This window comes from Phacochoerus africanus, chromosome 8, assembly GCF_016906955.1.
Source record: "Phacochoerus africanus isolate WHEZ1 chromosome 8, ROS_Pafr_v1, whole genome shotgun sequence".
Lineage (NCBI taxonomy): Eukaryota > Metazoa > Chordata > Mammalia > Artiodactyla > Suidae > Phacochoerus > Phacochoerus africanus.
In genome coordinates, this window is record NC_062551.1 from 150552084 (window position 1) to 150578437 (window position 26354).

Below are 26354 nucleotides of genomic sequence, written 5' to 3' on the forward strand. Positions count from 1 at the left end.
GTCAATAAATGTTTCATGTACAATTAAAGTGGGAAACTCAGGTTCCCCCACTACAACATTTCTATCAAAGAAAGGACTATTCCCAAAGGATCGAAGGAGTATTTTTCCTCGCTCTTCTTTTTGAAAGGATTTTTCAGACAGCCTATCACCATTCCAAGGAAGGTAATGGGGCTATTTTTCTGTTTAGGAACCAGTGGTTTAAGTAATGTAAGCTATGGATCAGTGGTTTGCAATGATGGGGCTGATCGAAAGACAATCACACTGAGCATTGCTAAGGTTAATGGCATTGCCTCTTATGGAGGAAATATAAAAGTGGGAGATAGGGAAGAAACCAATAAAAACATTTACACACACCTTTAATGGTATGCAGAGTAGAGCCCACTTAAATGAATACCAACTAATGAAAACATCTTGAAAAGAGAGTGATTTTTAGGGAAACCTTTTATCTACAGGTCCTATATTTATAGAGCAAAGCTTTTAAATGAATACAGGGTAAAAAAAGGAATTAAACTAGTAATTGTTCTGATTCATTGTGGTTCATACAACTTACATCAGGCCAGTGAAATGAATGAACCGTTTAACAAAGGAGGCTCTTCTCCACCAATTTATGTCATACATGTCAGATTATAAGTAAGAGCCTCCTCAGCAGGTACGACACAGAAAAAAAAAAAAAATCTTTGGGAATGGCTGAATTTGCTTGGTCTGCTACACCACTGTATGAGCAGAATTGAAGACTTTTCTGAGAAGGGAGGTGAGAGAATTCAGTTCAACCAGAAAAATGTATGAAAAGGCAAACATATCACAGCCCTCCCAATATATACACTAGGTGTTTTCTTTCTATAAAAGGTATTAATAATTTCTTTCTAGAGATAAACTTTGATGTCTTGAAGACACAAATATTTGGGGGTCAGGGATTATGAATGAGTAGAAACGGAAGCTCAAAAGCAGAGATGAAAGTTGGAATTACAAGGTACTCAAAACCTTTGGAGTTCCCGTCATGGCACAGCAGACACAAATCCAACTAGGAACCATGAGGTTTCGGGTTCGATCCCTGGCCTCCATTAGTGGGTTAAGGATCCGGTGTTGCCGTGAGCTGTGGTGTAGGTCACAGACTTGGCCTGGATCTGATGTTGCTGTGGCTGTGGCAGAGACCAGCAGCTACAGCTTTGATTGGACCCCTAGCCTGGGAACCTCCATATGCTACAGGTGCGGCCCTAAAAAGCAAAAAACAAAACCAAGGTACTCAAAACTTCTTTCTAAACCTCCCAGAAAATTTGCCAGGGAATTTAAAGTCTATGCCTGACAGATCTTTCAGACCAGTGGCTTAAAAAAAGAGGACACTATAAGCAATGAGATCTTCCTGTATAGCACTGGGAACTATATCTAGTCACTTATGACGGAGCATGATAATGTGAGAAAAAAGAACATATGCATGTATGTGTGACTGGGTCACCTTGCTGTACAGTAGAAAATGGGCAGAACACTGTAAACCAGCTATAATGGAAAAAATAAAAATCATTATAAAATTTTTTAAAAAATGGGCAGAAGATCTAAACAGACAATTCTCCAAAGAAGACATACAGATGGCCAAAAAACACATGAAAAGATGTTCAATATCACTCATTATTAGAGACATGCAAATCAAAACCACTCTGAGGTACCACCTTACACCAGCCAGAATGGCTATCACCAAAAAGTCTACAAACAGTAAATGCTGGAGAGGATGTGGAGAAAAGGGAATCCTCTTACACTGTTGGTGGGAATGTAATTTGGTGCAACCACTGTGGAAAACAGTATGAAGAGTCCTCAGAAAACTAAAAATAGAACTACCATTTAATTCAGCAATCCCACTCCCGGGCATCTATCCAGAGAAAACCATGACTCGAAAAGATACATGTACTCCAATGTTCATTGCAGCGCTATATACAATAGCCAAGACATGAAAACAACCTAAATGTCCATTGACACAGGATTGGATCAAGAAGATGTGGCACATGTACACAGTGGAATAGTACTTGGCCATTAAAAGGAAAGAAAGAAAGGCACTTGCAGCAATATGGATGGATGTAGAAATTATCATGCTAAGTGAAGTCAGTCAGACATCGAGACACCAGCATCAAATGCTATCACTTACACGGGAAATCTAAAAAAAGGGACACAATGAACTTCTTTGCAGAACAGATAGATACTAACTCACAGACTTTGAAAAACTTATGGTTTCCAAATGAGAGAGGTTGGGGGGTGAGGGGATGGGCTGGGGGTTTGGGATGGAAATGCTACAAAATTGGGTTGTGATGATCATTGTACAACTATAAATGTAATAAAAATTCATTCACTAATTAAAAAAAAAAGATATATGCCAAAAAAAAGAAGACATGAGGATTTCAAGACCACTAAAACTTAACAATTTTTGGAAACAACCATATCCCTATAACTCTCACCATTGAGTGAAATCTCTCTATTTGCCCAAACAACAAACACACAGGGTTAGCGTCTATTTTGCCTCTGAGCTGACTGTCCCAGAAAAAGGAAAGTTTAAGTAAAAGCCAACTAACTAAAAGTGGGTCTGAATACCACTGCGGTGAATATATTCAATGCAAATAAGAAAAAAGTGGAGGATTCAAGGGAGTTTAAGCTGGAATACTCGAAGTCAATGTGAAGTCAAGCACTGATACAGTAACACAGCTTACAGAAAGGTATTCTTTCTGTACTTATTGAGGCACAACTTTTACCCTCTATTCTGAGCTAGGCTGGAATTCTAAAATTTTTGAAGATAATTTTAAAAAAGATAAGCATCCAATGTTACCTCAAATAGCCCAGACAAATAGGGAAGGGAAACCGACAATTTCTAATGATATTCCAGCTGGTCCAGAATACATCTAAGGAATCTTTAGACCATGTTATAGTTATGTTTTTCCGTAAAGTAGAGTTTAAGATGCTTGTTAAAATCCCAAAAGCTGGGCTTTCTTTTCACGTGTGTACTTGCTTAAGTGCTCACATGGAACCCGCTTCTATTTCACACTTGCTTTCCTTTGCTCTGCTGAACCTCTCACTGCAAAGATCCCTTTGTGTCGAAGTCAGCTTTGCCAGGTAACATGCATTTATCTCCCACTGTGACTAATTACACAAGATTTTCTGTCCGAGTGTGGCACTTAGGGAAGCCGACAGCTGTGGGCAGATGAGGATGGTGGCAGCAGGGAGGAACAGAGAGGACCATCAAATACGGAGCCTGAAATGCCGCCAGCCCCAGTCAAGTTCCAGGGAAAACCTTTCCTCCCTGACTGGCAGCAAACCTTTCGTGCCTTGCCACAAAAGCACCTTGTTAGGTCTGCAGGCTGTGCATCCCTGAATATTAGAGGCTCCTACCACCATCCAGCAAGCAAATCTGCAAGCTGCGTGATGGCCATCTAAGCAATGAAACAGGAGGGGATGGGCTGGGAACTACAGGCACTAAGCAGAGGCCCCCTGAATCTGGATAATGTTGTTTATAATCTTTCCAGCAGCAGACTTCTCGGGAGAGCTCATGCTGCATGTCCGCTTGGCCAGAACAGCATCAGAGAGTCATTCAGTTCTGCGTTTACAACAGGTGTTCATCCACACACTATGGGATAGGCACTAAGGTAAGTAGAAAACGGTGAATAAGAAGGGACAGGCCTTGCCTATGGAGCTTACAATCCACATGATAATGGTGTGGGTCTCTGCAGACATTATTCAGAGAATCACACAAATAATAAACTTTACAAGTAATAACTTCAATAGCCTTTCAGGTAGATCTTTGATTTCAGTCTGTCTGGGGGGAGAAGCATAAGCCTAAGAAAGGCGGAGTAACAGAGTTCCCATCGTGGCTCAGCGGTAACAAACCCGACTAGGATCCATGAGGATGCAGGTTCTAGCCCTGACCTCACTCAACGGGTTAAGGATCCGGAGTTGCTGTGGGCTGTGCTGTAGACCAGCAGCTGTAGCTCTGATTCGACCCCTAGCCTTGGAACTTCCACATGCTGTGGGTGCGGCCCTAAAAAGCGGGGGGGGGGGGAAAAAAGACAGAAAGAAAAGTAGAGTAACAATATAGGAGAAAGAAAGCTGGACAGGCGACTGGCCATTCAGGGTCTCAGATCTATTGCTAATCTGTTAGCTGAGGCGCATTTCTTTACTTCTCTGGGCTCCATCAGTCCTGTAACTAACACCTGGAACAGTCAGCCATAGCACCAATGTCTAATAAATAAATACTGGTTGAATGGATGAATATAATATGCGAAGATTTAGTGTGACTATTTCTCTGGTTCACTGTAAACATCAAGAAGTTGGAGATAAGAACAGTCAAGCCACATAGATCCCTGCAATTCGCTTACACCCCAAATGATGTACTAGTAAATAGTGTTAAAGTGGCTGAGGGGCCGGCAGGAAAATGTGAGCCTGTGACTGCTTGTAATACTTTCTCACTGCATCCCTCAAGCTTGAATTTTATGACAATTTAAACTCAACAAATAGTTTTTTTTCTGATTCCGACCCAGTAGGCTAGTTCCTTGGCTAGCAAATTCACTGGTGCCGTGCTAAGCCTGTTCTTCAATATTTACAGAATAAAAGGCAATTTCGGTTTTAGCTTTAAGTGCATGAGATTTTGACAGCTTGGAAATGTCATTCTCAGAGCAAGGACTTTTCACATGCACAGAATTCTGCCTCTAACTGTTCTATAAATGCAAATGCAAATATCCTTGACCAGAAAACCTTGAGCATCATGTTCTAAGAATGTTAGTGAGATTACATGAAGTTCTTTTTAACTGTATTAGTTTCCATCCAACATCCACTAAATTGAATTAGAGTAAAGTGGGGAAGGCCTAGGTTCGAAAGGTGGATGCCAAAGAAGTCACATTTTAATTTTGTCTCCATCTCTCATTTGTGGATGCTTTCTATCTGTCAGCCATTCACTCAGCAAGGGGAGCATGCTAGATGACTGGCCATCCAAGAATTAAACATGATATGACTATGGTGTGTCAGAAACTGTTCAGAAATACAATGCCTTCGACAAACCGCACCTTACGTGGTGGGTCAAATGTTCTTTTTTGCTTAATTAGGATGCTGCATCTTCCCTCTCACACAGAGAGAAGCTGTGAATCCTCTTTATTATATTATCAAGAGGACCAGAATTCATTGATTACGAAAATACATCCGGGGTCCATTTCTTATTAACCACTAAGAACGTCAGTTTGCAAACATCAAGTAAATAAGATAGAGTGAAACTCCTCTGCATTTACAGCTAAACAAGACCACGAAGCAACTCAGAGGAGGGGAGAAAGGAGAAAGAGCGGGTAACGGTAGCGTGGCACAGTCGCCTCAGTGTTGTTGAGGACAGAGTTGTTTAAAATCAGTGTGTGAAGTGGTTGGTGTGTTCTGAGAGGTAACCTGAGTGCTTCCTCCCCCACCCTACAACTTCACCGATGTCAACTTCATATGTAAAGTCTATGTGTACATAGTAGAGGAATACGGAAAAGGGGTGGATCCCAACATCTGGAGCACAGGCTGTGGAAGAGAGCATTGTATGGCTTGAGAGAAGGTCTGTCAATTAAACTAAATCAGCAGGTGCAGGAACCGCGAGCCAGAAGGGGAACTTTAGCCCAAAGGCCCTCCCAGAAACATGCAGCAATCCTGGGGTGAAGCTGAGTTTTCCTCGCAGTGTGGGATGGGGGTTTTGAGCTCCTTCTAAGGCGCAAGTAGGCCATAGGTGACGTCTAAGAACATATATACACTCCAATACCTAGGTCGAATGTTTAATAAAGCTCTTCTATAAACACCTATAACTTAACCATCGTTGCCTCTTGCATAGCTTTTATCATTTGTACCTACATCCTTTAGGCGCCCTAAACACTATCCAAATGCCTTCAGGAGATCACAGTCACACTTTACGGCAAATACCTATTTAAATATCTATCTCCCTTGCTAGAGTATATGCTGAGCAGTGGGTTTGCATTTATCTTTATATTCTATTGCCTAACATAAGGATTAGCACATATATTAACAAAAATATGTATGATTAAGAAAGGATGAACTGGAAGGGGATAGACTTCCTTATAATTACATATTATATTCCCCTTAAAAGACTTTACACTCCTAAAATGGTGATTACCAGGGGCCGGAGGTGGGAAAACGGGAGAGATCTTATTTCAGGGTGCATACTTGCACCTGGTAGATAAATAAGTCCTGGAGACCTAATACACGGTACAAAGGTTATAAGCAACAATACTGTATTGTAAACATTAAACTTGCTAACAGACTAGATCCTAATTGTTCCCAACCTAGAAAATGACGACTATGTGATACCACAGAGGTGTCAGCTGAGGCTACAATGGCGAACGTACTTCAGTCGTGAATGTATCAAACTGATATATTAAACACACACAGTGTTGTACGTCAAATGTGTCCCAGTTTTAGAAGGAGACTTTGTCACAGATACAGAGAACAAACCCGTGGTCACCAGCAGGGAGAGGACTAGGGACGGGGGTGGGAAAGAATTTAGACTCCTGAAGCTGGAGTTCCCGTTGTGGCGCAGTGGAAACAAACCTGACTAGGAACCATGAGGTTTCGGGTTCGATCCCTGGCCTCACTCAGTGGGTTAAGGATCTGGCGTTGCCATGAGCTGTGGTGTAGGCCACAGACGAGGCTTGGATCTGGCATTGCTGTGGCTGTGGCACAGGCCGGCGGCTACAGCTCCGATTAGATCCCTAGCCTGGGAACCTCCATATGTATGCAGCGGGTGCAGCCCTAAAAGGACAAAAGGCAAGAAAATAAAAAATAAAAAATAAATAAATTCCCGAAGGCAAGATCCACTCATTTGCTCACTCATTTATTCATTACAAAAATATTTACTGGTTGCCAGTTATGTTTGGGATACAAACACTAGTTTCCACTCTCAATAGCGGTCTCTTCTATATTATCTAGAAGAGTGGTCTCCTCAAAACACACATTAGGAGCATCAAAAGAAAACACTGGGGCTTCTAATTATGTTTATTTTGCATCTTCTAAAAACAAAAAGTATGAAGAATTTGCTATCAACGCCATCTCCCTGACGTGGTACCTATGTCAGATGGTCACATTGTCACCCATGGTACACGGCCGTATCCCAAGGGAAACATGGAATTCTGCAGACCCTCTCGAACTGGTCTCACTTCCAGCATACTGTGACACATTCCTCTTTTTATTTGTTGATAATCAATTAAAACAACTGACAGATTATCCCGTTTTAACTAATTCACCACCACTACCATTAAGTATATCGTCACCATTGTCATGCTCTGACCTCACGTTTACCAGTTTCCTAGGAAGAGGGGACAGGACAGAGAGAAAATAAATCTAAATAATACAACTATTGTAACAATAATACCAATTCGTTCAGATTCTTACGGTTGCTGAATGTAAAGCACTCCAAAACATTTCAGAGAACCTCACTACCCATTATCTGTTTCGTGTCGGATCCCTCCCCAGGAAGACAAAGCAGTATTTCCTCTGCCACTCACTCGCTGTTGTCCATCGATGTGCCTCAACCTCCTTGGACTTCATTTTCCTCATCCTCTACCTCTTAGATTAAGCCAGCTTAGCATAACATAGCCAAACAATTTAAAGCGTCAACGACATGCTGTTATTCAGCCAAGGTCAGTTTTCTTACCTCTCCTACTGATGCACAGACATCACACAGAAAGAGATCTGAACCCAGAACTAAAATGTTCTACACAATTACGTGTGATTAGGCTTCCCGCACTTTGTTAAGATCTTGTATCCTCAAAATATAATTTCCTGGGTCAATTTTATGTATAGAAGTGCTGAGTCTCCCACATTGAGCTGCTTTTCCCCCTGGCCCTCACTATCCATTCTGCTCTGAAAGAAGTGTTGAAAGGATGAATGGAGGGGTGCATTATGGCAGCTCCCAGACACAACCCTTCTTTCCTGGCTCTTCCTGGTACCTGTTTTACTCGTCCTCCCTCTCCTTCCAAAGGGAATGTTAAAGCCTATGATTAATCACTGGTCTACAGCAGAGACTTCTATATCTTTTCACCATTAAAGATATCCTATAATATTTTCCTCTCTTGGAGCCTCTTTCTCAAAGTATTTAATGTACCATCTTTTCCAAATAATGGAAAATTCATCTCTCTCCCACTTTTTACTAAATGAATCTAAACTAAAACTGCCAGAGTCTCTATAAGTATGAGACAACCAGTGAGGTCACAGAGTCAAAGGCAAAACTTGTCAGCTTGTGCATCTTTGTATCCAGGGAAAAAAATGCATAACTTCTTTTAAAGATACTTTTCTTTGGCTATCTTAAAGAACCCCCAGTGGGCAACTACTGGTCAACGTGTGCTGAGTTTTACTTATGTGTGTATCGTGACAGCAATTTGCAAATCCACTTGGAACTCAAGGGACACGCATGTTCTGGGCACTGTTCCCTTTAGACATGGCTGAGGCTCTTGACAACAAGGTGCCTCATTGTCCCCCCCTCCGCCATTAAGGATCTTACTTATGGTTCAAAGCTATAAGAATGCATTAAATGGAAACGCTTTCAGTTTGGACAGCATTTGCAATGTTAATAGAAGATAAACCTCTCTATGGAGTTAACATGATCTGGGGACATGCTAGGAATCAGATATCCTAATGAACTTTGTCTTGCTCACTTGAAATGGAGAATTAACCGATTCTTTTAAATAATTCAGAAATCTAAAATCAAAGGCATGAAGTGCAAATTTCTGTGGTACTGCATGAAAAATGTGGCGGGGGGTGGAAATAAACATTTTATATTTTCAATAAAACTACCTTCCTACATCTTTTGCAAATGAAATACTTTAAAACGTACTGGCAATCATAACCGTTTTATGCCATCCAACAAACACAATGGCATCTGCTATAATTACCTTACAACTAAGCTCATTTTATACACGCCACTTCCAGCAGGAAAATCAAATGAAAATTTAATCCACTGTTTAAAAATACCCATTGTGGAGCCATATACTAATGAAACTTGAGAGTGCAGAAAAAAGTAAAGAATGTTCATAAGAAAAATATGAACACAAATTTTCCAGAAGAATGTAATTTTGCCCCCCCCCCAAATTTAAAACAATCAAAATTTCATCTTTGTGGAGATTGCCCTCTATACAGAGGTCATGTCCATGAGGCAACGAACGAGCCTCGTGAAAGAGAAGGTGGGCTTGGCTTTATTGTGTATCTCCTCTATAGCACTGCAAGTTCTGGGCCCTTTATACATACACACATCCACAGAGATCTATTCATACCTATAACCTGCACAGAAACAGTCGTGTTAGTTCTGAGGATGTAGTTAAGCCTGCGGGTGCCTGAGCAAGGCTGAGACAGGTAACTGGGAGGATGAGACAGGGAATAAAGAAGAGACAACCATCCTAGATGAGGGAACACCAAGCAAGGAAAGGAACTAACATAGTTTAAACTCAAAAGATAACAGCAACTAAAACGCATTCCTGGGGAAAACAAAAAACAAAAAAACCCACGGAGTTCCTGTCACGGCTCAGTGGTTAACAAATCTGACTAGGAAACATGAGGTTGCAGGTTTGATCCCTGGCCTCGATCAGTGGGTTAAGGATCCGGTGTTGCCGTGAGCTGTGGTGTAGCTTGTAGACGCGGTTCGGATCCTGCGTTCCTGTGTCTCTGGCGTAGGCTGGCGGCTACAGCTCTGATTAGACTCCTAGCCTGGGAACCTTCATATGCCACGGGAGCAGCCTAAGAAATGGCAAAAAGACAAAAAAAATATATTAATAATAATAATAATAAAATAAAATGCATTCCTGGGAAGATGGTGGCAGCTCACCTTATAAATCAGGAAACACAAGTCTAAGAGTTTAAATTACTTGCCCAAATTTACATCATCAGTAAATTACAGCACAGGGAAATGTGTATGATTAGGTCACCTTGTTGTACAACAGAACTTGATGAAACATTACAAATCAACTACACTTTAATAATAATAAAAAATAAAAAAATAAGTTATAGAACCAGAGTTTGAATACTATTCTTTCTATAATGCAAGGTCATGTTTAAGCAATCAGACTCTGGAGTTTGGTTAAGCTGGAATACTCTGTCTTTGAGTATTCTTTCTGCCTTTTTGACTGTGGGCAAGCTACCTAAATTCTTTCTTCCTTCCTTCTTTCCCTCTCTCCCTCCCTTTTCTTTTTTAAGGGCTGCACCTGTGGCATATGAACGTTCCCAGGATAGGGGTCGAATTGGAGCTGCAGCTGCAGCTGCTGGCCTATGCCACGGCCACAGTAACACCAGATTAGAGCCATAAATGCAACCTACATCACAGCTCATGGCAGCGCTGTATCCTTAACCCACTGAGTGAGGCCAGGGATCAAACCCGTGTCCTCACAGGCACTAGTCAGATTCATTACTGCCAAGCCACAACGGGAACTCCAAAATACCTAAATTCTTTTTTTTTTTTTTCCTTTTTACAGCTGCACCTGCAGCATATAGAAGTTCCCAGGCTAGGGGTCAAATCAGAGCTGCAGCTGAGGCCTATATCATAGCCATGGCAACATGGGATCTGAGCCACATTTGCAACCAACACAGCAGCAGCAACACTGGATCCTTTACCACCACTGAGCAAGGCCAGGGATCAAACCTGCATACTCACGTGGACTACGTCGGGTCCTTAACCTACTGAGGCACAGTGGGGTTTTTTAAACCTTTTTCCCTTCACCTAAATTCTTTGTGTTTCAGTTTCCTTATCTGTAAAATGGGCACAGTAATAATACCTATCTTCATAGGGTTGTGTGATGGTGAAACAAGACCATGAATCTAGAACTCTTAGCACAGTGCCTTGCTGTGGTGGCCATAAAAATGAGCCACGCATATCACTTGTTGCAAGCAGCACAGCTCCCTGACAACCGCAACTGCCCCCTCCTCTGGATTTACCACCATGTTTGTTCCAAGGAGCTTCCTCTAGGCTCCCAGTCAATGACTAAGGAACAAGATACTAATGCAGACCAGATCCTATGGATCAAAAACTTTATAAACCTTCCCAATCCTCCTTCCTTACCTCTCTCCTTTCACACGTGTCAGATCAGTATTGCAGTCTGAAGCCTCTCCAGCTTAGCCTGGCTCCCTCCCTTTATAGCTCATAGATCTTATTCTATATCCCTGCACGTCTCATCCCCAAAGGGCATTTTCTTCTTAGAGGACCCAAACTAACACACCAGCACACAGGAGGTCTACAATGAATGTGAGCTATTAGCATGACTGTTTTCACCAAATTCATTTTTTTTTTGTCATTACCTGACTCTAAAGCCCTATGGCGTTTAATCCTCCTTTCCAAAACTGCTTTCCTTGAACTTATGAACATTATCCTTTCTTAACAGAGAAGCTTACAAAGACCATACCATGTGCTTATAATATATTCAGACATGTTTTGTCATTCCTAGCAAAACAGTCCTCCATCACAAATGAAAACACGTTACCTATGGAACATAAAAAACTACAGCACCTTCCATTTCCAGTCAACCTAAATGTCTTTTCTCTACGTTATCTTTGAATGTGGAATTTTCCAGTGCTTTATTATTTGACTGATTTTCTACTTTCCCATCTTTCACGAGGCAAACAGTCTGCCAATAACTGGGTCTTGCGACAAGGTATACTTCCTTTAAAGCAGTGACTCACGCGCTGTCTCAATGCCTTACTCAATTAATATCCCACTAATTAAACTTACATGCTGACTTGTACAGGTTGAATGGCTCTCAGCTACAGTACTGCACCTATTGACTGTGCCGTACAAGTGGATTATTGTTCCCAGATAACTCCTGGGTGAAAGTACCGGCAGATGTGGGAAGAATGGAATTTGAGCAGTCAAGTCCTTAGAACTTCAAGGTACTCTTCCCAGGGCTCATTTCCAGTGGGTTAAATTCCAGTAGCTTTGACCCTCTGTGATCACTGAAATCATCATCGACTAATCAAACCTTTTCCTACGCTGCTGTTACCATTGCCTCCATAACCTCCGCAGGTGAAGTAGAGAATTAGGACCAGTGGCCAGATAAAATAGAGGACTTGGTTTAGATAAGCAATGAATCTTTGTGTGTGTGTGTAAGTAGAGCCCGTGTAATAGGAAATTAATTAAATAAATACATAATTCATTGTTGATCCACAATTTAAATTTCACTTGGACTCTTGCATTTTTATTTGCAAACTCTGGCAACTACTAGGGAGAAAAATCAAGTCCGCATGGTCATGTACTTAAGACCTGGGGATCTGCAATGTCAAAGGCATCCTGAGATAAGGGTTAAACTGCAGCCTTACCAATTCAGACCTCCATTAAATGACAAAGGAATTGGTTGCCTGAGAGGATATGTGAAGCAACATATCCCCTGCAAGTGAATCTGCTTTCAGTAGTAGAGGCAGCAGGGAAAACCTTTGGGGATACTGAAAGATACTGCCAGGGCAGACAAGCCTCATTCTTTGCCAATGCATGAATTAGGCCTTTCGGCTGTGTTCATCACTGAACTTCAAGCATCTAACACAGCACAGGGACTCAGGGCATGTCCCCCATATCAAGAAATGAATGGATCTGGTACGAACTCTCCCTGTAGAGCGTATCAGTTTAAGGATTTGCCAAGTCCTTTCCTTGGCCTACATGGCCCAGTATAATTTGGCTCCCTGCTACCCCTACCTCCAACTGTTCCTCTTTCATTTCTGCCCTAAAAGCCACAAGGACCCAGCTCTGACTACCCTTCCAATTTGCCCTGGGGCCTTTACATTTACTGTCCCTCCTTCTAGAACAAAAGTCCCGGATATTGGCATAATTCTCCTCTTCACCTTAGCGCAAATGTCAATAGATGGGAAAGGCCTCCCCTGACCAAGCTCTGCAAAACAGCGCCCATATCCTCCACTGTTTATCCCTTATCTTGCTTGGTCGTCATAATATTTAATACTACGTGGTGTATTAAATAGAACTGTTAGTTCATTGTCTGTGTTCTCCTACCCAAAAGTAAGTGTCATAACGGCAGAGCCTTTATCTATTTGGCCCAGTGCAGTATCTGGTTCTTGGAATGCACTTGATAAATATTTGTTGATTGAACGAATGAATGAATGAATGAAGCCTTTTTCCCCCTTAGGGACTAGTAGGTCTTCCAGACAGAACAGGCTGCCTGATCCATCACTGTATTCCCTCAACGCTTCCAGTGCATAGTCCAAATGTACCCAGCAGAGTCTTAATAACTATCTGCTAAATTACTTATGAGAAAATTGAGGTACAAGTCTTTAAGTGACTTGGACAACTGATTTCCCCTTAACAGATGCTCAGCGTCAGGCATACAATGGCAGCTCTCCTCTGCTAATCTGACCCATTCGGAAGCTGCAATTTGGCTTCTCCTTGTTCATCTCTTGAGTTTACAAATGCTGCTTGCTGAGAAGCTCTCTGGTTGCAAAATACCTACAGAGATCTAAGAAAACACTGACTTTTCTTCATGGAGAGATTGTTGGAAGCTTATTCCTATTTTGCTGGGCCTCACCAAAACATCCTTTACACGTTTCTCTTTGGATATTCGCCATGTGATGCCTGTGGATAAGGCATATGAGACTCCCTCATTCCCTTTGGGTTAAAATCAACCAAGTATAGAAATGAACAACCGAGAAGGAGCAGAGTAATCTGCAGTAAATATTACCCCTCCTCCACCTCTATTTGAGATATTCCAGTAGATTTCCTTAACGACAAGGTAATGCCAAGGGAACAGAGTTGCCTGAAGCTGACTTAAACCTGAAGAAGAGAAAAAGAATAAGGAAGCTGTAGGGAGAAAAAGTGCCAAAAATCCTTGTGGCCACATGAATTTTTCTAGCAGACAACTAATCAATCTGGATTAGTGACTCCAAATCCCCAAATACATTATTTATATTATATTCGGTTTACTAATACGATCCACAAATGGATAATTCCCTCCCCCAAATGATATACAGGCTTTAAATCAACAAATTCATACTCAAGTGTCAAATTAGACCCTGTGATTTGTGGCAAGGAAAGCTCATCACTGTTCCTGACCCAAACTAGCCTCTCTCATATTTCGCCATGCAGATTTTTCAGTGATGGAGAGAGAGGCGTGTGAATACCCTGCAGGTGTACGCTCCTTCTAAGAAAACCTCTGTCCGACGGTCCTACCAGAGCCAGTCCAGGCTTAGATCACAGGGATCCGAGAACACGAGCAGATGCCACTGAGGCCTTCTAACCACCCCGTCTCCATGGTCCTGTGATTTGATGACGGCCCCTCGTTTGATTTCCGTTCTGAGCCCACTTCCAATACCACATGAACTTCATATTTTTAGAATTGAGACCTACAGATATGTTTACACAACCCCATATAAATTATAAATAAACACTTAAAAACACCTTTCTACTTGCAATATGACATCCAAGTGATTGTCTCGCCTCAAGCGAAAGAGGTAGGAACAAATGAGTTTGAGGACAAGAAAGAAACCCCTTTATTTATTCTTTCCTCTATACCTATTTGTGTGTGAGGGGCTGGCGGAGGGGAGGAGGGGGCAGTTCTCTGTCTGAAACCGACCACCCAGCCAGTCCATTTTAGAATTTGGAAATCAGGGAAATAAGGGTCTAAAACATCCCCGATTTTGGCTACTAGCCAACCACTTAAAGTCTATTCAGCAAGTTATCCTCTGCATGTAGACAATAAAATACCCATAATGTGCGAGGTAAAACTACTTCTTTAAAATGACTACAAATTTCCTATTTTTCAATTGAAAAGGCTCCTTAACGACACAGGATCTTGTGGTAAAGCTCGGCATACCCTGCACTGCAGTATTACACACGTGGTTCGGGAAGCCCCCAGCCTCACCTGGCACCTCAACCTTCAAAAGGCAAGATCCAAGAATTTCCTTTGTCTGGAGGCATTTCTAAAGAGCCCTTGCAAACAAGGATGAGCCACACCTGCTAACAATATTTAAGAAAGCACAGTTCACCTGGTCTCAGGCTGACATTTTCAGATTAAACCAAATTCTAGTTCCTTGGTCTCTTAAAGAAGAGAGACTAGCTCCATGGCCTTGCTGAAAATTCATCAGTCAGAATTTAATTATACAGATCAGGAAACCAGAAGGCATTTAGGTTTTAATGTCTCCCTGAGTTGGGACCTTTACAATATTTAGAATATTGATCATTACTGTTATTGCTGCTATTTTGGTGGTCACTCTACTGTGTCTGTTCCTGCAGGGTTTTTGGAAAGAACACTGCTGAGAATAACTGTTGCTAGGTAATTGTAAAAGAAAGTCATGCAAATTATGAAATATTGACAAGTTGTATTTACAAGTCACTGGTGCTAGAATGCTCCTGCTTTCCTAATACAATGCGAACTGTATGACTGCATCGCCTCCAAAATTCCTAAAATGCCCCAACCGAAAATCACAGTCATCAAAATACTTCCTAAAACAGCAGCCCATCCAGCAGTAAGAAAAATACTTAGTGTTTGGATTACGAATTTTATTTTGTTTTCTTTTAAACTGTTGCTTTCCAACTATGTACTCATCCTATAATATCACGATATATCTGCTATATATTTGAGGAAGTAGTGAAAAGAAGTTAAAACAGAGAGCCTGCACTTACTTATGAGAATATTATCAGATAAAAGAATGTTCGTCTAAAAGAAGAACAGAAATGTATAGTTCCGTTATTTCACCCCCAACTTTCAGAGTGACTCCCTCATATAAATCTCAAGTCAGGACGTCAGTAGCCTTGGAAGGTATTTCACAAGTATGGAAATAGTCAAAATACTCACAGAAATGAGTTAAGTGATAAGTAACGCGATACTGACCATTGAGACTGAAGTACACTCCTTGTTCACCTAGCAACATTGAGCCATGATACTTAGTTTGCTGAAACAAGATGGGTGTGACATGAACAAAGACGCCGAACATGAAAGCTACATTCAATCAGTACTTCAGGGTGATTTTCAGATTGGCAGGTAGAGCTGCAAATGTTCAAAATCTGGGGCACGCATCATGATGAACGGCCTTCCACGGATTGCAAAGGCCCATCTGAGGGTTGACGCCACCAATGTATGTGTAATCACCAGATAAATGAGGAAGAACAAACATGATTAAAACCCAAAGAAAATAATCTAAATACCAATTCTGATTTCCTGTTATTAAGTATCACATTTTAGGAGTTCCCGTCGTGGTGCAGTGGAAACCCATCCGACTAGGAACCATGAGGTTGCGGGTTCGATCCCTGGCCTCGCTCAGTGGGTTAAGGATCCAGCATTGCCGTGAGCTGTGGTGTAGGTTGCAGACACGGCTCGGATCCCGCGTTGCTATGGCTGTGGTGTAGGCCAGTGGCTACAGCTCCAATTTGATCCCTAGCCTGGGAACCTCCATATGCCGTGGGAGCGGCCCTAGAAAAGGCAAAAAGACAAAAAAAAAACCACTCAGATGAGGTTATTATTATTGGCAGTGTATGCATGGTAATGAAAGATAGTAAATAGAAAAAATAAAAACAGAAAGACAAAAAACCATGTGAACACAGCTTTTATTTTTCTGGCAAGGAAACTCCACTTTTTCTTTTTTAGCTAAGGGTGCGTTCGCAGGGAGTCTCAGTGTGCTTTTAGAGAGCCAGTGCTGTCTATGCTATTCCCTCAGACATTGCCTCAGTGTGGCCCCACAGAGGTGTGCCCTGAATTGGGTGGGAGAGCCATCGCCTGAGCTTTTCCCTCATTAACGCCTGACCTGATGCATCACAGGATGCAAAGCTCTGGAGGACTGTTCGCCAGCCCTGCACATATTGAGCAGGCACTGCAAATTCTGTGTCCCACAAATACTCTTAACAGGAGCCAAAGTACCTCCTGGGAATTCACAAAGGTGGTTTGAGTAGATGGTCTACGTCGAGGTCTAACAAATAAGGCTTAAAACCTTCAGGAGCCCCTGAAAAGCCAGAAAAGGGATTTCAGTAATATGGGCAAAGGATGGAATGAATGATACTCAGCCGGGATCCTATTCCCTACGGTCATCAATCATAAATGAACATGATGGTATTCCATCTCTTTGATCACACCTGCTCATTGGAGGTGGAGGTACAACTTAATCTACTACGGCCACTGGTATAGCCCCTAGCTTTGGCTTCCTAGCACTATCAGTCATACCTGTGTATCATACGTGTACCATTGCACAACTTTCCCCCACACCCAAATTAGATTTTCAGCTTCTCCAGTGTTTTGGGGGATTTAAAAACACAGTTTTTTTCTTAAAAACTTCCTAGTATATCAATAGTGAGCAAATACTCAAAAGATATTTGTGGCTAATGATGGCATATGTATCTACTTATTAATTTTAATAAATACCAGGTATGTGTCAAGTTCAAGGCATATGGAATTTGTTATGAATCTTATCCTTCATCAGCATATAGTTTTTAATAAGCCATATTCTATTCGGCTTGTGCCAGAGAAAAAACTTGGCCAAATTTAAAGACATCTAGGTGAAGTCTCTTCTTTCCAGAATAACCTGCTTCTTGAGCATTCATCCTAAAGGTTCTAGCAGCTGAGAATCACAGAGTCCTCAGCTCCTGGGAGGTAAACAGAATGTGAAGAACAGAGCTAAATAACAACTTAGCTGTGCCACTGTGGGGCCTGAGGACAGACATAAGTGACTTAAGTCTGACATTTCAGAACAGGGTAGGTTCTGAAATCTGCAAAAGGTGTCACTAAAGAGTCTTGGTTTGTTTCTGCAAGGCTCCTGGCTTCCGCCCTCTTGAATATGTGTATCTCATTACAGATACAAACTGTAACTGGAGAGAAGTAATGGTTACCTTCCTTTGAGTCCTTAGGATCCACCCAGCTTTACACATATTCTCATTTTAATACTCATGAGTATTTACTGATAAGAACACTGAGATTGGGGCAATACCTTATTCAAAGTCACCCAGCCATCATTTCATTTGAACTCTGGTCTGTTTGACTCTGGGGCCAGGGGTCTTGACCCCATTATATTACACCAATTTTGAGTTTCAGAGGTTCTGATATTTTCTCTCTGGGCTTCAGATAATTCCTTCAAAATTCCCATCTAATACTCTAATTGGACAAAGATTTGTTTTCTTTTACAGTTGAGTCTTAAGGGAGTACAAGAAAAGAAAGCAAAAATTCCGCAGAAAAAAACCAGACTGGCTGGACAGGGAAGAAACAGCTGCATCCACTTTAGGTAAAGTTACATGGCCTAGTTTATGGTTTTGGATGAAACAGCATGTTACCATTTGTCTATTCATTCTCCATGGTTTACTAGGAAAATACCATTCGTTTCCCATTACCTTTCTCCTCAAGATCTAGGATAAAATGAAGATTATTTCCCCTCAAATACGTACATAAAGAAGGTATAATGAGTTCCCACTTTATCTGAAGACCAGAGTCTGTCACTTTTGTATCGACCCAGATTTCAAAAGTTCTTAAGGGTTTTGTTGATACATTTATGAGAGCTCTCTTTTGAAAAACAAAAATGAAACAAACACACAAACACACACACACAAGACCTTTCAGGAACTCATCTTCCATAACCTGGGGTAACGAAAATGAAAAAAACAGCCTTGATCAAAGCCATTCCAGAGAGTCATCTAATGCATGTAAAAACCTAATCCTGAAATCATCATTTATTTTCCTTGAGGGATGATATGTCTTTAAGGAAGAGGAAAAAAATATTTTTTTCCTCAAATAACTTCATCTGAGATTGACAAAAGGCAGAAAGAGGAAACCGAGTAGGCTGATGTTCCTCTAGTCTAAGCTCCAGTTGGAATTGTCTAAGATAAAACAAGTTCTACTTCTCTTTCTCTGAAATAAATAGACACTTGAAACACAGGAATTTATTACTGTCTCTCCTGGATATTAATACCTTCTTTCTTTGAACTCACATGATCCTTCCCAAATGGCACCGTGAATCCTTGAGGGGGCACCAAGTAATCTGGGGTTAAAAATGAACTTGGCAAGGAGCTCTATGGCTTTGGCCGAAAAATCCAGGCTCAATCCCGGTTGTTTTTTGGAATGGGAAATGCACAATATCGGTATTACAGGCAGCTCCAGAAAGGCATGCCAGGCCTCTTCTGCTCTCAATTTATATTTGCATGTGAACAGCTTGTCGGCCATTTTATGAAGACAGATGAATCGCAGGCCCGCTGGAGGGGCGGCCAGACCTAAATACGTGAACCACACACCCCGGCAGCCCACCCGTTCCTAACGGTGAAAATAAAGTAAGTGTCTCCGGACACAACTTCAGGCAGAATACAGATAAATATAACATATGAAAAAAACCACAACGTAGAAGAGAAGGCATCACCTATATGTCAAGTGGGAAATAAAGAGTGAAATTAATCTATAAATACCGCTTTTCAAGATGTCAACAAAAAAGAAGATGTAGCTGTTTCTGACACTAAAAACAAGCCTTCAGAGGTCTCTGTCTCTCTCTTTTTAAAAAGATTTCTGCTGTGAAAAGACAATTTTGATAAGGAAATACCACCATAATACCAGAACGAGGAGAGGAATGGCCAGATAGTCTGTATTTAATATGGGAGCCCGACACTGTTATAATTTCCCAGGCTTGGGAAATGAAACAAATCCGGAGAAATCAGGGACAGGATATCTAATGTGGTACATTCAATCCTCCACCCCACAATACTGACGTAAGTCAGTTTACCTATCTATTCCAAAAGACCGGAAAGAGATCAAAATGGAAAAATGTATGAAACAAGAAAAAGAGAAAGAGTCATAAGAATGAAGTCATTCTAAGCAACTGAAAAACGGCATGGTAGAATTACACTGACTAGAAAAATAATATGAATAATATTAACAACAGTCAGCTTTTTCTATTTGTTTTTTGTTTTTTTTGGTATAAAGTCTATGAACAATACTATGGTGATAAGTATGTTATAATTCTTCAACGTGAAAGTAATATTATTACCAAACCTCTTCAAAAGTGAGGAATAAATCAATACTCCAGGGGGTTAAATAATCCATTCAAAACTACAAAGGAAAGAAAGAGTAGAGGCAGAATTTGAACACAGCTCTGACCCTACAGCCTGAGTTTTTGGCCATGATGTCATCGTTTCCTCAAAGGTCCCTCAAGGTCAAGTTCCCACTAGAGCGTTCAGTTCTCTCACCAAGGATGAGCACTTTGGAATTTCATGAGATGATATGTATGAAAATGCATAATACAATGTTTAACGTACGATGGGTACCGTTAGTCACCTTCTCAGTTTTTACTGAAACTGATCGTTTTACTCAGGGTTAAGATTCTAACCTGCGACAGGCTTTCTTGTCCTTAGAGTGCATATAGCACACATTTAGCATTTTAGTGAATATTATCATATGCATAAAGTGTGTATTCTATGTTTTATATATATATACATATACAGAACAGAAAGTTTATATCTTTAAGCAACTGATGACTTTAATACTGCCAGGTGTTTATTTTAGACCATTTAAAGTGAAAACTCCTTCAAAGGCAGAGATAATTTTCTTATAGCAATTATTAGCAAAGGCTTCCAAAAGGCTTCCAAAACACTTGTCAGTCAATAAACTTAAGTCGCTAGTGAAGAAGACTGTGGGCCACTTGCCCCCTTAAAAGGAACTGAAATGAAAAGGTGGTGGCTCCTCACTTAGGCTGTAAGAGACTCTGATCTGATACATCAACCCCACCTCTCACAGCAATCAACTTTCTTGGGAACTCGGATTCTCAGGAGTACCCTGGGAGGGTCTGTGGCTGAGAGGAAGGGCCTGGCGCTGCTGGAGTGACCCAGAAAACTCCCTGAGTCCTCAAAGGCGCTCCTACTGTGGGCCACCCAGAGGGGCAGACCTCCAAATCCTTGCTCATGGTTGGCTGCTGGCGACTGTGGACTTTCAAAGCAGCAACCGGCGTCCCAAACTAAACTTACCATTTTCTGGCTGGTCCTTAATGTCAGCGTCACTTGGCTGGCTGGGACTTTCAGATTGACTTGAATCTGAAAAACATAAAAATACAGCCAAAAATTACAGGGTCTGTGAAAGAAAGTGGATCAGAGGTGCCAGACTTTCTCAAAAGGTTCAGCATGTAAGCGAGGAATGAGACCGTTGCAGAAGTGACAGGATGACGAAAAAAAAAAAGAGGAGAGCAAAGAAAAGGGAGGAAAACAGCAGCCTCAGCGGCCCATGCCTTCCGAGAGGACTTGGTTCTGTTTACACCTCCAGTGGCGCTTGGCTTGTGCCAGATCATAACTTGAAACTCTTCAGAAACCATCCTCTGACAGAGAGAGACCATTTCCAAACTGCTCTTCTCCATTATTTATACACTAGAGTCTGATAAAGACTTCATCCTTCATTACACACATCTGAAGCTTGATTCAGAACATAATAAAGTGTCAAAACATATTTTGAAGCTGGTATATAAAAGCAACCCAAACAACAGAAACAAGTTCTGTTGATATTTAGCTCTGTATTACAGCAACAGACTACGCAGACTAACACCATTAAATACTAGAATCCTAATATTCTAGTGCATTTACTTAAAAGAACAGGATCACTCAAAGGCGTCTTTCTGAAAGATACACAGTTCCCCCACTTCGTTAGGTGCTATTTTTCTCTCACCCTGATGCATTTGGAAGATCCTAAAAGAGCTTGTGAGCGAAAACAGGTTCTTGCACACCTTTATGGGATTCCATTCATTTTTTATTTAAACAAATACAATCATTTTCCAGCTAAAGAAACTAATTCAATTATTTTGTAACTTCTAACTGGGATAATTTCAAATAAAATGCCATCTACTTTTAAAATGAGATGAAACTAAATTAGATCAAAAAATTTCACAGAATTGAAGTATATTTATGATTCATTTTAGGGGCAAAAAAAGGTCAGACAGAAGAGTTCAAGGACAGAATTTTTTACGTAAAGCCTTTTCTGAGACTTAAAACAGTATATAACATTATCGAAAAAGTTTTTTTTTTTTTTTTTTTTAAGGAAAACCTCTGTATCTGTGGAAAGCCTGACTCTGAACTTAACCTTGACTTCACAGGGTTAGAAGGAGCTGTCTGAAATTTGACCACATTTCAGCAAGAAGTTCAATGCAAGATCAAAAGGTCATGACACTTAACTGTGATTAAACTGAAAATATTACTTCTATTTCAACAGAGTTATAGCTTTACCATTCTCTTCCTTGGAGATACTGCAAAAAAGAAGTAGCACTACGAATGACCCTAGGTCAAGAAGTGCTAATTTATTACTTTAGAAATGCTCCCTGCTTTTAGGCAAATGAAGATTTTAATTATCGGGAAGTACTATTTTTAAAGCATCTATTTAAAATTTTTTTCAGATGCTCTTAACCTGATGACTACAGCAAAAATTCTAGATTGAATCAAGGGTTCAAACAGCAGAAAATGTGAAAATTTAAGTTTTTATTTAAGTCTGGCAAAGTGATAGCTTTTATCATAATGTAAGAATAGCCACAGTGAAAACACAAACAAAAGCAGTACAGGTTAAAAAATTTTAGAGAAATTCTTCAGAATGAACCACAAAGTTAAATCCAAAGTCTGCACTGAAAACTGGAATGCAAATTTATATTGGACCATAGGTGAAATTTTAACTCCAAAAATTAACATTACTTTTATAACAGGTGATTTAAAAAGATGGCATGATTACCTTCTCTTTTTCTAAAGGAATACCCTGTAATTTTGCCATTAAAAATTAAAAATTTAAACATTCTTAAAAGTAACTAAACATGTTTTAGGCGAAAAAGCATACCATCATTATTTTTGTACTGGAAATTTTTAAACCCTTAATATCCACAATTAAAATTATAAAGAAAATATCTAAGTTTGTTGTAGGGAAAGTTAAAATTCTTCCTGGTCATAACCCAAAATAGACACATAAAATTTTGCCAAACAGAACATTTTCTTTGGAGTAAGACTAGCAAACCTAACTTCCGATATCATAGGTTTGCCGATGTTCTTTTGCTAGGTCTAATATCTTTCTGAGTAATCATTTCTTCGTGAAGAAAAGGAAAAAATATTTTTAATCTCAATTAATTTAAATATACCATAGCCAATTACTGTTCTGATATTTACCTATTAAGGTTAAAAAAAAAAAACAATGAGAAACACCAAAAATTATTTTAACAATCTAAAGATGGACTTCTTTGTTCTCTTAAATTTTCTTTTACATTTGCCACCCTATATTTATAAAAGATAGCATAATTATAGAAAACATGGACAGCAACAAAAGATGGCAACAGGTATGTTCAGAGAAAGTTTAACGTTCCCAGCCACAGAAAAAGAAGCAAACAAGCAGCAAACGACTGAGCAGCAGGAAAACAGCTCAGAGTTGGTCTGAAAGGGGCCGCAGCACTCTTGTGAAAGCTCAGACACAAACACTGGAGGAGGCATGTAGCCAAACTGAAAACGGAATTTAATTTCTCCAGTTTTATTCAAAAGCTGGAGACACTGTTAGCCACTCAAGGACCGCATACTAAAATACACCATCCTGGTAACAGATAGGGAAAGCCAAAGATCTACAAGAAAAGTTAAATGATCTGAAAACTTTAGTAAGTATTTTTCACCATGGGCCATTTAATGCTGTTTCGTTTTTAAACCAACAAGGAACAAAACTACCCTGTCCCGGTGCAATTCTATGTTGAGGACGCGTGGATATTTTCTCTAGGGCTGCAAAAAGTCATCGATGCTGTTAGGTATGGAGCCAACCAGCTGACCAGAATCAGAAATTAATTTCTACCCATACATAATTGATACAAATGAAAAGATCTCTTTCCTAAGCATTTGCATTAAAACACTATCATGAAGGTGAATAACAATTCATTTACTTTTCTCTTTTACATACTTGGTAGAGAGAGGTCAGAAGCCTAAGTAACTTTTTGTCTTACTTTTGGGGACAGTTATCACACGGTCACTTGATTGCCACCACCTGAAATAATTAGAGGCTCCAGATAAAAAAATCCACTCACACAGAACTAGAAGCTCTTCTCGTATCTGAGCACTCCCCCCACACACATGGCAGTGACTTTCTCTGGGTCCCTGAATGAAAGCCAGAAGATCTGTATATTACAAGGAAGAGAATATTATTTAAACTGTGTTTAAATGATGGCACTGGAAATGCTATTGTGAGGAAGTACATTAGGGTTATCAATTTCTTTTTCCCATCTAGGGGTTTGCTTTTTCTTTAAGGAAACTTAGACTTCAACCTAACCTTGAAAAGCAATTTTTCTTTTGGTTTCTAAAAAATTTATGAGCAGAAATTTAAACCTAAAATAGACAGGGTTTCCATAAAGGAGGCTGGATTGAGACCTCTTAATTGAACGGGTGGCCATCTATCTATGCATTTTTATGGCGCCTACAGCTATATTGCTAGAGTACTCAGACAAAGATATTTCGCTATCAATATAATCACTGGGGAAAGGAATAAAATAAATCCTAATGCCTACATACTAGCCTCTGTTTCCACAAGCTTGTGTGATGCAGGAACGGAAACTTTGTACTGGATTTGCTACTTTGCCAAGTATCTAGTTCCCCTAACCTCAATTCTGCTCCCTTCTGCTTGGGACCTCACAGAATACTCCTTTTGGGATGATGAAGAGTGATAAAAACATGTCAATACGGTAAAACTGATCAGGCAAAAAAGGAGACATCATGTCCATGTATTTTCTGTTCTCAAGGCACAAAGTAAAGGCAGAATGTTGTTAAATCTTCCTTGTGCTCAATCCAGCATTAAACTTTTCCTCTCCCATCCCGCTTCGCGGACCATACATCTCTCACAGTATGACTTACACCATGTTGTACTAAGGTACAACGAACGCCTATGAGAATTTGAGCTCCAAAAGAAAAGAATTCCTTTTTTACTCTCGTCTTATTCCCCAAGCCCTTCCAAGGGCACCTGGCCCAGCCAAAGATTTGATAATTGCTGAACGAAAGAGATACTGTGAATTTGCACTTGTTCAGTTTTCTAATGCTAAACCACTGCCAGGGACTGAAAATATACTAAGTTCACACCTAAAAGCACATGGGAACTTAGAGAATGAAAGAGGAAGGCAGAAAAGGTCTTTATTTCTGTGTTACGTCCCCCTTCATGGGGCCTGGCAAGGGACAGACAGGCACATCCCTCTGGTTCCTGGGTGGGAAGTCTTACGCAGCGTTTAGAAGTTGCAGACAATCACCCCTCTGATCCCCTGGCTGACACACCACAGAGGCTCATCAGAATAATAAGAGCTGAGGACGGTGTCTGACACATAAAAGAAATGAGTGCCAGCTGAAATGATGGATGGCAGAAATATTTCGCACATTCGAAAAAAAACAAAAGTAAGAGAACGCTGCCATGTCCTGACGCCCGAAGAGGGCTTCAAAATCCCAACCACAGCTATTGTGAATAGCTGATAAAGGGAGGGCGGCCACACAGTGGGGAGGAACCCTTCCCACCCCAAAACCAACCAACCTGTGTCATTCCTATTCGGTCAACATGATATCAGCAAAAGTCTATGAACCATAGAAGTACAAATTCTGGTTGCATGGGGAAAATCATTTCACCTAAGTTCAACTTCGCTACATGAATATTGATTTGGCTAAAGATGAAGTTTGAAAAGCCTTTGTCAGAATTTTTGCATCCAGTTTTAAATCTCTCAAATTAAAAGGTGGCAGGAAGAAATCGGAAGGAATTCAGAAACAAAAACAAGTCAGTCGAGTGAAAGAAAGTGAAAATGTCGCCTAAAAGAGATGGAGTTGTTGTGTGTAGCTGAAAAGGAAAGGCAAAATCAGGAATGAATCCCTTCCTGCAAATAAATGAAGCGCTGGAACATTCCTGGGGTAGAAGAAAATAAGGAATGGGGTGATTATACTCTGAATATAATAAGCAGTTACCCTCTAGAATTGTAGCCCTTAAAGACATTCAAAATTTAGGTAGATTTTTGTCTCTTCCAGAGGTTTGGGAAGACGAGTAGTTTGCAAGAGTCAAGGCAAAGAATCCAAGGTTCATTTTTCTATATCCATGATGTTAACACAATTCTAATTCTGAGTGGTAGTTTAAATCTTAGGATGACTCTATTTTGATCATTCGGTATCATAAGATGTTAATAGTAAAGACATCTAGAAAAATGGCTATGATAGTCATCTTTTGCTTATTGGTTTCATAGCTATAAAAGAAATATTATTATAACATTTTATATAATCTTTAGGAATACTGTCTATTTTTTCCCAGGGTCACCATGACCTTAAAGACCAAGGCATGAAGAAATATTTTTAAAAACCTTTCTTTGAGCACGTGGAATGTCACCACACAGGTACACATATGTATATACAACCTGCAGCTTACAAACACTGATGAATACAGTGCTATCTGCTAAATATAACATTATCCATC

The 26354-nt window shown here is 40.4% G+C and overlaps 1 protein-coding gene across 6 annotated transcripts in view; it reads right to left on the minus strand.

Moving 5' to 3' along the window:
* The window catches only part of NFIA (nuclear factor I A), a 403238-nt gene that overhangs the window by 177088 nt on the left and 199796 nt on the right, over positions 1-26354 (minus strand). For all 6 annotated transcript variants that reach the window (XM_047788855.1, XM_047788853.1, XM_047788851.1 and 3 more), the window contains one exon: positions 20900-20965. In XM_047788855.1, the coding sequence (XP_047644811.1) occupies positions 20900-20965 (66 nt within the window). The remainder of the gene's footprint in view (positions 1-20899; positions 20966-26354) is intronic.